Source organism: Macaca mulatta, chromosome 5 (assembly GCF_049350105.2).
Source record: "Macaca mulatta isolate MMU2019108-1 chromosome 5, T2T-MMU8v2.0, whole genome shotgun sequence".
Lineage (NCBI taxonomy): Eukaryota > Metazoa > Chordata > Mammalia > Primates > Cercopithecidae > Macaca > Macaca mulatta.
Window position 1 is genome coordinate 63,698,394 of NC_133410.1, and position 13,379 is coordinate 63,711,772.

Genomic DNA, 13,379 nt, shown 5'->3' on the forward strand with positions numbered 1-13,379 from the left:
CTATCCTTGCCTTAGAGGAATGAGCTTTTAAAATAATCACAGAGTTACCCTACTTTTGAAAATAGCTACACCAGAGTGAATCACCACTTCTTTGCAATCTTCCCCAAATTACCTAAAAGAAGCCCAAATCGTGTGAGAAGTCATTCTAATACTTTCCTGTTAAGACACCCAAGACTCCCCACATGTGTGTTCTCCTCCTTGTATTGAGTGGATATACAGTTTTGTTCAATTAGAGGTGCTCTTCTGGTCATCATTGGCTGAAGCGCATTTATATATTTAGTAAACAATGAAGCAAGTAGTTTCAAAATTTTTTTTTTTAATGAAAAATATGCATTTACTTACAGGTTCTGCTAGTTGTGGAATGTATCCAAATTGATCATAGAATGGTATCTGTCAGATTTTTAAAAAAAGTATCATATTTTCTGTGATTATTCTTGTCACAAGTTTACAGTAAATGATTACTTAAACTTATATATCTTTTTATATAAATTAAAAGCATTTTTAAAGTTTATATGTTCCAGTAAGTAAAAATTAATTATTTTTAAATTAGCAAAAATCTTTTTAATACCATATCATTTCTAGGATAAAACTGTCTCTTTCCCTTTAAAGCAACATGACAATTACAATTAATACTACCAGTTTTTAAAAGCATAATTCTGAGTTTTCTGTAATTTGTAATGCCAGGTTTTAGAGTTACGATTAAACTATATAAAAGACACTTTCATTCTAACAGGAAGGATGTTAATTATATATGAGCCACCTGAATTTATGTTAGAATTCAAACAAATTTATTGCAGTTTCACAAAATTCAATATAATGGTATCTAATTGTATCTCAAAATCCAGTAATCAAATATACCTTTCATCAAGGTAGCTAATATTTTTGTCATTTATTATTTTTAAATAGTAACCACTCACACATATGTGGAAAGGTGGATGATAGTAAATTTTAGTGAGAAAACTTCACTTTTCAAGGTTATTCAGCTTTTTGACCTTAATTCTATTGAAGTCCACTTACTGACGTCATTGGTTAAAAATCCAGCCTTGGAATATTACCAAATATGTTTACACAAATGATTTATAGCAGAGAACACTGTATCTACCCTCTTATGCCCGTTTCATGCTAGTGAGTGTTCACATTAAATATATTCAGAAACTTTTTTCTATGGTAACATACCTTATTTGCTCTATTTTCAAGTGGAACTAGTAAGATTAAAATAAAACGTTTGCAGTACCTGCTCCTCATACTGCTGCTGTCTTGTTTGTGGAGGTGACCTAGGAACTGTTTGCTGAGGTTGTTCCCAGGGTAGGAGCACGTAAACTGGATAGTATTCAAACATCTACTTGTAAAAAGAGAAGGATACAAGAAATTCCATTACATCAGCATAGGACATACTTTTTATCTTCTAATGTCAATTGTATTCAAAAGCTGTTTTATGTCTAGCAGCTTTATATGATTAAATACAAAGCAAATAGATGAAGCATCCCTTTCCAAACTTTGGAAACAGCTTGTATCCCAGGTAATGTTGGACTTGGTTTTTAAGGTTGCTTGGTCAAACACACTTAGGAAATAGTGGGTTGAAGAAAGCAAAAGAGCTTTTTTTTTTTCCGACATCTCGGAAACTTTATATACAAATTACTTTGCAAATACCTAAGTGAAAGATAGCCTATGCAGCACTTTCCCTATATTTTTGAGAATCATCATTCTGCAGAATGTGGTATTAGACATTCTGCCATATTAAATGAAATGCTATGAATGTATTGACTTTAAGAATTGCCACTTTATTGAAATAATCCATATATATTTTAGGATATTTGGTAAATCAAGACATAGACAAGTAACAAACAAAATCATCTGAAACTTCCCCACCTACGTTACCTTGTGGCTTCCATTTATATTATTGCCTTCTACTTATATGTCTGTGTCTGTTTATATGTGTATATGTTCATAGAAAATGAAAATCTTAGTACATATGTTAATTTTTGTATGCTGTTTTGTTTATTTGCATAAAGTAAGAGACTGTATTAGACATGAGAGTTAAATAAAATAACTAGGGTTTCAGAAGGATTATATTTTGTATAAGCATTCTTAATCCTGGCTAAGAATCAAAATCACATTTGAGCATTTTAGAAGATGACCAATTCATGGGGTATTGATTCATCGGGATAGGGTTCAGACATTTGTAATTTTCAAAATTACCAGCAGAGATTATAATGTAAAGCCAGGGTGGAGAGCTACTGGTTTAGTGGTTAAAGAAGGAGACAGAAGGGGAGGACAATTACATTCCAACTCAGCTATTTACTTTCAATGGGATCGGGAAATTGATCTCATTAAGACTAGGTTTCTTGATTCTTAAGATGAAGTAATTCTAGTTATACATCTAATTCTCTAAATGCTTATGTCATAGAATGAGATAATGTCTAGAGGTAACTTTTGTTTTGTAATGGGAGTGGATGTGGGACAAAGTTATATAGTTATAATTACAGTAGAGCCAAACACTGTAACTTTTTATGAAAAGGCCAATATTCTGCTGATGAATAATATAATTTATTTATAATACTGTTTCTTTGAACCCAGAATATTATAAAATTAATAATCCTGATATTTATAGGGTTTTCCCTATTAATGTGATGATTATACTAGTTTGCATTCACTTTTAAAAGATTCTCCTATTTAATGGAAATAATTACCAGTTGATTGTAATATGGATTCAAACTGGAAATGTACAAGAAGCCTAAAATATTTTGAGCAGAATTTCGTAACTGCCAAATAACATAGGCAAGTGTTTCTTATCTCTACATCATATCATATATTATCAGCTTAATGCATCTCCTTCATTAGCAAAATTTAAAGTTGGATAAAGTCAGTCCATGGTATTTCTCTTGGGTTTTTCCCAACTTCCAGCACTTTGGATGCAGAGAGGACATGACCTGGGGCTTATTGAGCTGTTTTTCTCTCAACATAGCAATGCCCTGGAAATTCAGGGGTCCTGGAGACTCCTCTTAGCTGCCTGTTCTTAAGGAGTTGTTAAGTGAGCCCAACATCAACAAACTGATACTGGCCCAGCAATGATGTTATCTAGACAGTGATATCATTATATAGGTTTTAGAGCCCTGCTATAGGAGTCAGAGCTAGAAATAAAAAGCGCTGTGGAGAGTGTATGTAGCCATCTCTATGGGCAGTGTTGTTACATCCATTTACCTGTCCTTGCTCTTGAGGCATTTTGAAGGAGAACACATAGGGCATCACCTGCCAAAAAAAGAATTATATAAAAATGTATGTTTGACTTTGTTATTTAAAATCTCTGAGCTGCTTTTCATAGAGCTAGTCATATAAATTTATCATTTGTTAGCAAGTTTCCACGACAAAACGTCATGTGTTACATGTGCTGTCAGCAACATAAACTGCCTTTTATTGAAGTTTTCCTATCTTATCCTAGACTTGTTTTTAACTTTTTTGGTTTGTTGCTGTATCCTAGAGTAGCTGATTTAAATATTTTTCATCTTAGAAATCAGATAAAAAAGAACTTACAGTGATGGTAGAAACATATTATGAGAAAAAATATTGTTCAAAAACCCCTGCCTATTTCAAAGCTGATTCATATTCATTGTCAAATTCAACATGCAGTTCTCTCTCCTCAGAACAAAATCAGAGAGGCCTGACTTACGTGATTGGGGCCTGGTTGTGTCTGAGGCGGTGTTTGAGCCTGTGAGGGGTCAACTTGGCCTGCCTGGGCTCCTTGGGCAAAACTGGCCTGTCCTGGGAAGGGTATCTGATTTGGGAACAGTCCGGCAAACTGGTCTAGAGCTGATAAAGAGAATTGGGCGAGTCCTGGAATTTGAGCCTGCTGCTGCTGTTGTAAAACTCCAGAGAAAGGTGGAATCCATGAATTAAGTGGGCCCTAAAAAGACACAAAGGCAAGAAAGCATGTTCCCTTCATGCCAAAAAGAATTTAAAGGTCAGTCCTGAGCAAGAAAGAGACAAAATACAAACAATTTCTATACCTCCGATGTTGCAATATAAAAAAGGACAGGATCTTGATTCATTTTGAACCAAACAAATAATGTGAAGCAAATGCTAAATTCCCGACGGCCATGAGAAATATGGGGCAGGACAAGGTTGATAAAAGAGCACAACATCTGCATATGCCAGACTTGTTTTAAACCTTGTGTATTTTCCCCTACCTTAACCCTAAGCCCCCACAACCTGCTGTTACTGGTTAACTGGGCATGACTTTGTGTGAAATAATTACTTTTAACTATCTCATAGTTGTGAGAATTAGTGCCTGGCATATACCAAGTTCTCAATAAATAAGTGTTAATCAAATTACAGTTTTTACTTTAACCTTCAAACAAATGGTCACTAGAATATATGAGACAAATTCATAACATTAAAAATTGAGATTTCAGAAATAGGATCAGGAAACATTTTGTTTTCATACAAAATAACATAAGAAATGAGCAATAGAAAAATGTTCCCCATAAAGTAATTATTGAAATGGAGGTACCTGAAGTCGTAGTGGCAAAAGTTGACCATTATTAAGATTAAGAAGTAGCTAGAAAAGGAAAAATAATATGAAATCAAGATTACTACACACTAAAATGAGTAAGAACAATGTTTACTATAAATATAGCACAAGTCACAGCTGGTTGCTCAATTTCTTGTTAGAAATGAGACATTTTCTCACTAGGCTTACATTGAATTACAGTGATTAGAAGTTAGATTTAAAACAAGGTTTGGATTTAGCAACCTCTCCCCTGTTGGGTCTGAGATTGCACAATGTTAGCTCATTCCAGTGGTTTAGTCATTTTATGCTTTTAAACACCTATATACACCTGTATTAGGTGTTATTAGAACAAAAAGATATAAACAATATTGTATGTGCCTTTGGAGAATTAACAATCAAGCAAGGGAAGTAGAATAATATTTTAGAGGTAACCTATTATACAATCAAACATGAACATTAGAAATGTGCTTGGATATACATAAAAGCTAGTGGAGAGGAACACAGTATAAACCAAATGACGACATTTATCTCTTCCCACTTGATTTCCATTAAAAAGAAAGGAGGAGATTGTTTAACTATTTAAACTAACCTCATTGCTATTGCTGGCAGACATAAGACGCTGTGGGATAAGCTAAAAGTAAAAATGAAAAAGAAATCAGAAATAGTAAAAAGAAGGGATTGTTGAAGGTTTAACACAATGAGATCAGTAGTGCCATAAAATCACTTACTGGGGCTGACAATGTGGCTCCCAGGAATCCAAGAAGAATTATAATTTTCATTTTTGTGTGATATATCTAGAAAATAAGTTGTGATCTTTAGCTTTATAAAGACTTTACTTAAAATTCATGACAAAATAATTAGTATTGTTCAATCAAAGGAATAGTTGGGTGAATTCTATAGTATTTACTTACATTTTGGAATTTAAAATTTAAAAAGTTATATTTGTAAATTTCTACAATATAACTATTTTCTCTCAGACAAGCTGTTTATAAAAAACAAAATTGTTTGCTTGTCCTTTTAGCTTGAACAAAAAACTCATTTGGAGACATATGATGTGGTTGAATGCATTAACGAACAAGATGATCTCCTGGTGCTGCCCTACAAGGAGAGGAGCAGGCCCTTCAGACCATGGGAGGTCATGACTAGGGCTAACCAACTAGGGACTTATTATTATAACAACTTTAATGTCTATGTTGAAAGTACTTCAATAGAGATTTGACAATACCAGTCCAAAACCAGATAATTTCCACTTAGTAGTCTAAGAATAACATATTAGAACTAAGCAACTGAGTCAATGTTTTTGTAATTTACGGAAATAGAGTATAAAATTAAAGTGTGATGTTGATTTATGGTGTAACCTGTTTAAGTATATTTCTCTTATCCTCTAGATGTGAAACTTTCTTCCCTGGTTCAAATCATTGACCTAATCAAGCATTTAGGGTGAACTTGATAATCTATCCTGCAGAGTTCACTGATTTTGGTTCTTCAAATTATAAAAGCAAAGATTTGATATCTTACCTTACTCCTGGACCTATAAAGAAAAATCTGAACCATGCAAGATCTGTGTTCTTTTCCTCTCTCAGCTCTGCTGCTTAGTGCTTCTCTTAAATTTTAAAACTCATCTTTAGAAAAAAAGGACCAATCATTGTTCAAAAGGACCAGTGATTCAGTGGGTTTCAGACAATGGCTTAGCTAATAACCTCTTTCCTAATCATTTAGGTGGTATATGGATTCCCACACTTTCAGTAATGTTATTAAATTATCCCCTGAGAAATGTTTTCCTGTGATCATTTCTGGCTTCTGGTTTGGTTATGAGTAACTCTCCTAGGATAACTCTCCTAGAATAATTCTATTCTACTCTTTCTTTTATAATTCTTAAACTGGATACCCTAATTGAATAAAACTGGATACCCTAACTGAATAAAAGTTAATATCTTTAGTAAAGTCAAGGATAAATGGGTGATCATTTTTACTTCAAGGGCGAAATACAGAATTGTTAGAAGACACAGGTCTGAAAAGCAAAACTCCTACTTAGCAGAATTCTTTGTTTCTTCAATGCTGGGCTAAGTAAATGTGGGTTAGTTTCCTTTAGGTTTGACCTTGAAAACATCAGTTGATCTCCCTCTACTTACTGAATGCAATCCATAAAAAATTGCTACATTTCCATGTGTCTACGAAATGTATTTGTATATGATCATGTTGCTTGAAATAAGTAATTTAATAAATATAAAGCATGATGTCCCACATTTTAAAAAAATAGTGGTGAATACGTTTTTATTTAAAAATGTTTTTGTTATATATTTTAATATTCAAAATACAAGTAAGTATTACTATTTCCACATTGTTATTATTTAAATTTCCTTCATAATGGGAGTTTTGCATTTATTTGTAGTTTTTTTTGTTGTTAATATTGACTCCCCTCTAATAGATAGTTCAGGATCACAAGTGTTTTGACAACGTATTATCAATTAATTTTTATTATGGAAGAGTTCTTTTTAGCTAACTTAATCTTGAGCAACTCATGATAATCTTATGCAGGAAAACAAAATTATTGCCTTTTAGTAAATTTGTCTTTTTTGGTAGGATGAGACAGAGTTTGCATGGTTCGTTAATACTAAAGTAATTATACTATTTGTTATTTATCTAGTGAAAAAAATCCAAGTACATAAATCATTAGTTAGAAAAAAAGGACATTTTTCTTTGGTAAAGAAGAAAACCCACCATTAGGACTTTCTATCTATTAGAATGTATTAAATTGAATTAAGTTTAGCCTAAAGCTGCCTTCATACGTATTTTAAGTTTGACCTAAAGCTTTCTTATACTAGTGAACTGTAACCTAATGATGTTAAACAAACTGTAACCTACTATTTTAACAAGAAGCTGAGTGACAGTCAATCACAAGCAGCCAACTGTTCAAATGTGTTCAAATAAGGTAATTGCAGAGCTGCAACTGGTACCAACTCACTGTTTCTGTAATTCATTTCCATTTTCTGTACATTGTTTTCTTTTTCTGTCCATAAATGTTATTTGACCACGTGGCAGCCCCGGAGTCACTCTGAATGTATTTTTGTTCCAGGCTGCATGATTTGCAAATTATTCTTTACTCAATTAAATTCTGTTAAATTTAATTTGATGAAAGTTTTTCCTTTAGCAAAAGTAACTTTCCTGAGATTTGTGATAGTGGTCTTCTTAGATTAACTAAAAAATTAGACAACCCTAGATGTTAATGGCAGATTTAACTAAAGTTTAAACATAAAGGTGGTTAATGTAACCAATTGCTGCCTGGAAAATGCAGTAGATTTGTTGAATGAGTGAACTAGGAGGAAGGTTCTGTATTGCATGATGCTATGAATTTACAATTAATGATTTTGGTCTATTCTGAATATTGTCAAATTAAATATACCATAAGCTCTCAGACTCTTGAGAGACTATTTTCTATTGCAGGCTGCAGGGTCTTAATCAGCAAACCCCACTACTAATCCAGAAAATTGTCAAGACCAAGCACTGTAAAGGTCAGCAACTGGATTATACAGTGAAAAACACAGTCAATTTAAAAATTATTCTGATGATGAATTGTTTATCTAACTATATTTCTCAACTCTGAAGAAAATTGGAAGACTTCTGTCATTGTGTTCTTTTTTTATTTTTCATTACATGAATATTTAATGAAAAGCAATTGAAACTCTCCAGATGTTCAGCAGTTGACATGAAAAAAGAACAGGCCATGCTTTATTATCTGATAACTTTCAAGAACCTACGTCATTGGAGGCAAAGTTATCTCTAGGTAGGAGGGGAAGTAGCAAGGGACTCTAGTTCTCATCACGTTGTAGTGTGGATATTGTATATGTCTGTTTCTCCTATTCAACTAGTTTGAACATACTCATTATCTATTCCTGTGTCGGTCACCAAATAGGTATTCCACCAAGTTTTGTTAAATAAATGGTTTCTTCATTCAGGGAAGAAAAAAAGGTGGTATGATTCCGGAGCAATGTGAGTCTGTATGGATTAAGTTGCAGGGACATAAGATGAGGAAATCCGGAACCGGTATCGTCATCATAACTTCATTATCTTGGTTTAGTTCAATTACCAGAACACCAGACAACCCTCCATTCAAATAAAAGTACAAAAACATATTCTAATGCCAAGTACACATGACTGTTGAATTATGTACCATCTATATCTTGTTCTGTTCCAGTAACATAGATGATGAAAAGTAAACAACAATGGTTTATAAATCAGTGCTTTCAAAATGTTATCCCTGCTTTATTTTCCTTCAGCTATCCTGAAAAATCAATCAAGGCTTACAGAGTGCCATTGTGAAGCAGAGCAATGTTCTGTGAATCATGACAATTGAATTTAAAATTTATCACTTCTTAAAATAATTTTCGTCCACCTGAGCTGTAATTTTCCAGGGACTTCTAATGATGTATCAAGGTAGGCAAGATATGTATATATCACCCTCATGCTTCAGTGAGAAAACTGAAGTACAGAAGGTTCAGTGACTTCATTCATTAATGAATTAGTTTATTTATACAAGAAATAGTTGTTGCACAACTTCTGTGGTCCATGTCCTTGCTAAGCATTCAAAACTTAGTGCTAATGATAATACAAATAGTTTTTGCCTTCATGGAAATTACAGTTTTTTCACACTTTCAAAAAGTACCAGACTTGTGGCTAGAATTCAGGTCTTTTGATTCTCAATTATGTAGTCCTATCTCAAAGCACCCAGATGCCTAACTAGAGAGGAGAAAGACAAAGTACCATAATAAAGACAATTAACAAAAAAAATTATAACTTGAGCAGGAAATACAGAAAATCAGCAAGCTATCAACTGAATCTCTTCTATTACATTGGGTGTTTTAACTACCATGAGGCTTTACTAAAGTAATCCCTTCTCTTTGATACTGTACATTATTGGATACTAATCATCCTATGTCCACTATGACAGGATGTCCTAGGTTAGTAACTCTACCTTGATTAGATGAGTCTATCTTATTATATTTAAGATTTGTAGGTATATGCATGTGAATTATGACTATAATTTCCAGGAGTGTTGGCTTAGATATAAAGGTATTTAGAAAAATAAAAGAATATACTTCTTCCTTTTATAAGAAGGAATTCATAAATTTCAGAGTGGTTGAGAGAGGCCAGCACACAGCTAAGTCTGGGCTAGAAATGATCAACTTTCTGCGATTCCCGGAAGTGTGGCAAGTCAAGTATGCAATGGGAGACATGTCTCTCAAGTACAGCTTGTTCTGGCCTGGGTGTAAATTAACATCCACTTTCTCTGAAAGTAATTTCTTTTGTCCCTTGACCTGAAAGGGCTTCTTTCTCTACTAAACCTCTATAGTATTTATTTTGCCTTTGCTTTGTGAATTCCATCCTTGTCATTTTAATGACTCCTGCATCTGTTTCTTTGTTTGGGGCCTGCAATCAGTTTGGCCTTAACCCAGTTTTTATACTAAAACTTTTTAGAGAAAAAAACACATCACTAAACAACTCAATTTTAAACAAAATCTTATGGTTCTAGTAACTTGCCTATGATTGATGTCATGAGGGAGGAAGTCCACAACGTTTGGCCAATATCAGGCTTTCTCCTCCTTCCCAAACATCTAGCAAACCCCATGGTGTGGTGATCGGACTCTCTTGTGAATGTCCCAGTCGAGGGGAGGGGAGTAATACATCGCCCAGTCTGCCTTTGTTCTACCTCAGAATTCTGGTGATAATCTTTTTCAATTTTGTTACATTAAAAGTTTATCTCCTTAATAAGATGTTATGCTTTCTGATAGCAATGTATTTTATTCTACTCTTCAAAAAAAATTGCTATCTTGTCTTTCTTTCTTATTCTCCACTACTTTCTCCTTCTCTTTTTCCATTTGCTCTTCTTCCTTTTTCTCTTCCTCCTCTTCTTCTTCCCTTCTCTCCTATTTCAATTTTCTTCTTCTTCTTCTTCTTCTTCTTCTTCTTCTTCTTCTTCTTCTTCTTCTTCTTCTTCTTCTTCTTCTTCTTCTTCTTCCTCCTCCTCCTCCTCCTCTTCCTCTTCCTCTTCTTCTTCCTCCTCCTCCTCCTCCTCCTCCTCTTCTTCTTCTTCTTCTTCTTCTTCTTCTTCTTCTTCTTCTTCTTCTTCTTCTTCTTCTTCTTCTTCTTCTTCTTCTTCTTCTTCTTCTTCTTCTTCTTTTTTATTTTTTAAACCTGGTTTGCAAAGTCCTCAGTGATCTGGTCTTTGCTTTATTCTTCCACTTCATGACTTCTCATTCTTCTCCTTATTCACTAAGCTCCAACTCCACTAGCTTTCATTCTGAGTTTTGAACATGTTAAATGCATTGCTCTGTAAGGCCTTTTTCACCTGCTGTTCCCTACACCTGGAATGCACTCCCTCCAATTAGTGAGGGGCCGGTGGATTCTTATAATTTATATCTCATTTTAGGTATCACTCCACAGAAGAATGCTCCCAGATTACTCAATGAGGGCAGCCACTTCTATCATATTACCCTGTTTAAGTTCTCTGCAAAGCATGTGTCACCATTTCATATTGATATATTCATTTGTTTTCTTTTTGAAATTTTAATTATAAAATATTCTTGAAAAAATTTAAACTATCAATTTCAAAGTATTATTCAGGAGAATCCCCTTGCTTTCACCAACACCTCTGTTCTCAAACTCTATCCTTTAGGCAGTGGTGTGTGATAAAACAGATCTCTGCCAAAAAAGAGGGCCCCGATTTATAGCATCTCCCAGTTTTTATAGCATAAATACTCCCACCAGAGCCACATGATCTTTCTTATATAATGTAATGATACTAAGACGATAATTCATCTGGGGGGTTTAAGTATTTAGAGATATGTGAATCTAGCACATGTTTAGTGCCATACATCAGATTCTTGGCTGTCTTTTCTATACACACTTTCTGAATTGATCCTAAGCATATCCAAAATATCATTGTCATCATACATTGAGGAAACTGAGACTCAGAGAGGTAATTTTCCTGAGGTAGCACAGTTCTCTAGTAATAGAGCTCAGATTTGAACACAGGTCTGTTTCCAAAGAAAATATTTGTTTCAACACCATACTCTATGGGTTTTCACATAACCAAGACATTGGATAATTTTTTTGCATGCACTTTTAGGATATATTAAATAAACTTTATGACTCTCTTGATTAAACATTTTTTCTCATCATTTGTTGAAGATTCCCCAGGTTTCTTGAATGTTACTTTCAATTGCAATAACTACAACTACTTTTGCACCAATCTACTATAATCCCTGACATACATTCTGTAATAATCAGTATCTCCCAATTTCTAGATTTTCTGAGGTTTGTCTTGGATTGTTAGGACTTTTTAAAGACAGAAGTACTGAGCTACACTATTTCTGCTCCTCCAAAAGCCTTAAGAAACTCATTCTGATATGAGGAAATATATCCAGGATTGTTCCAATCCACAGGTTAAGTGCTCTAAGCTGAGATTATCAACCATAAAGGTCACCTAAGAATAGTGCTTATTGTTCAGGTCACATTTCAATGAAAGAAGTTTTATTTTGTCTATTCCTTTTCCAAGAAACTTTTCTACTTACAAAAACAATCATTTTAAAACACAAAAGCCAAGAACTTATAAACCAATGCCACAGACAACTTTCCTCATCATGACTGCTTTCAGAAATGTAGGAACACTGTGAAAATACCATATTGTATTTTAATCAAGCATCTGTTTCATGGCATATTTTAGAATAAGTAATTAGAATTCATTTTACAATTACTGGTCAAATTATATTTTTATCAAATTAGAATTTTCTGTGATTTCTGATAAATGATAATATTACTTGGAAAGGATTCTGCTATTTTTTGAAATTAAGTTCATGAATACATTGGAGGCCTCATCAAATTTTTAAATGTATGTACTATTGCAGAGCATATTCTTGCTCTCACATTCTCTCATTTTCCGTATATATATATATATATAAAAAGAATTACACTCAGCACCTTTTTCTGAATGATGTTAATTAGAAGAGAAATAATATATGTTTATCTAACATGTAGATTGTATCAGGTATTCTTCTAAGTGCTCTACTTACATATATCAACTCAATTGTATTAATCCTCACCACAGTCTTGAGTTTTAGATGTGATACTGATATTCTCATTTTACAGGTGAGGAACATATGGCTCATTGAGATAAAAAACTCTCCCCAAGTTTATGTGGTTAATGAGTTCCAGGATCAAGATTGGAACTGAGATGTGTTCAACTCTGAACTCTTCTACTTGACAATCATATTATGCTGAAACACATAATTTTAAAAGATCTATTTCATAACCTTCATGTTTACATTGAAAAAAAGTGTCACTTTGAAAAAAATTTACTTGGTCAAATGGTGCTCTAGCATGGTTGATGGATGTGAACCTACATTTGTATAAATGTATTTTTCTTCTCTTGTATCCTATGTATATAGGAAGAAATTTAGTCTTTACTGATAATTTATTATTAAAATATCTCGATCTTGCCTACTTTTCAATATCCTGGAAAATATTTTCTTATGTTTTTATTCATCAGGTAAAAATGAAAAAAAAAATAGTGTATTGGAGACAAATCAATTAAAAGTGCTACAAAATAGTAACTCAGAAAGTATGAATGGATGTAAAAAATTACCAAGAAAGATTGGTAACTAGTATCTGTAATGCAGAATAAAATAGTCCATGAATTTATTTTATTTTTGTTGTTGTTTTGTTCTGTTTTTTTGAGACAGAGTTTCATTCTATTGCTCAGTTTCATTCTGTGCAATGGCACAATCTCAGCTCACTGCAACCTTCGCCTCCTGGGTTCAAGCGATTCTCCTGCCTTAGCCTCCTTAGTAGCTGGGTTTATTGGCTTGCACCACCA

General features: G+C 33.5%; 1 protein-coding gene across 7 annotated transcripts in view; it reads right to left on the reverse strand.

Annotated features, from left to right (window-relative positions):
- Positions 1–13,379, reverse strand: part of ODAM (odontogenic, ameloblast associated) — a 33,018-nt gene that overhangs the window by 2,739 nt on the left and 16,900 nt on the right. For 3 of the 7 annotated variants that reach the window (XM_078001814.1, XM_078001815.1, XM_078001816.1), the window contains 7 exons: positions 5,236–5,301; positions 5,097–5,138; positions 4,508–4,555; positions 3,668–3,901; positions 3,202–3,249; positions 1,235–1,339; positions 343–390 (listed from right to left, as the gene is read on the reverse strand). In XM_078001814.1, the coding sequence (XP_077857940.1) occupies positions 343–390; positions 1,235–1,339; positions 3,202–3,249; positions 3,668–3,901; positions 4,508–4,555; positions 5,097–5,138; positions 5,236–5,286 (576 nt within the window). In that variant the 5' untranslated portion in view covers positions 5,287–5,301. 7 annotated transcript variants of the gene reach the window in all.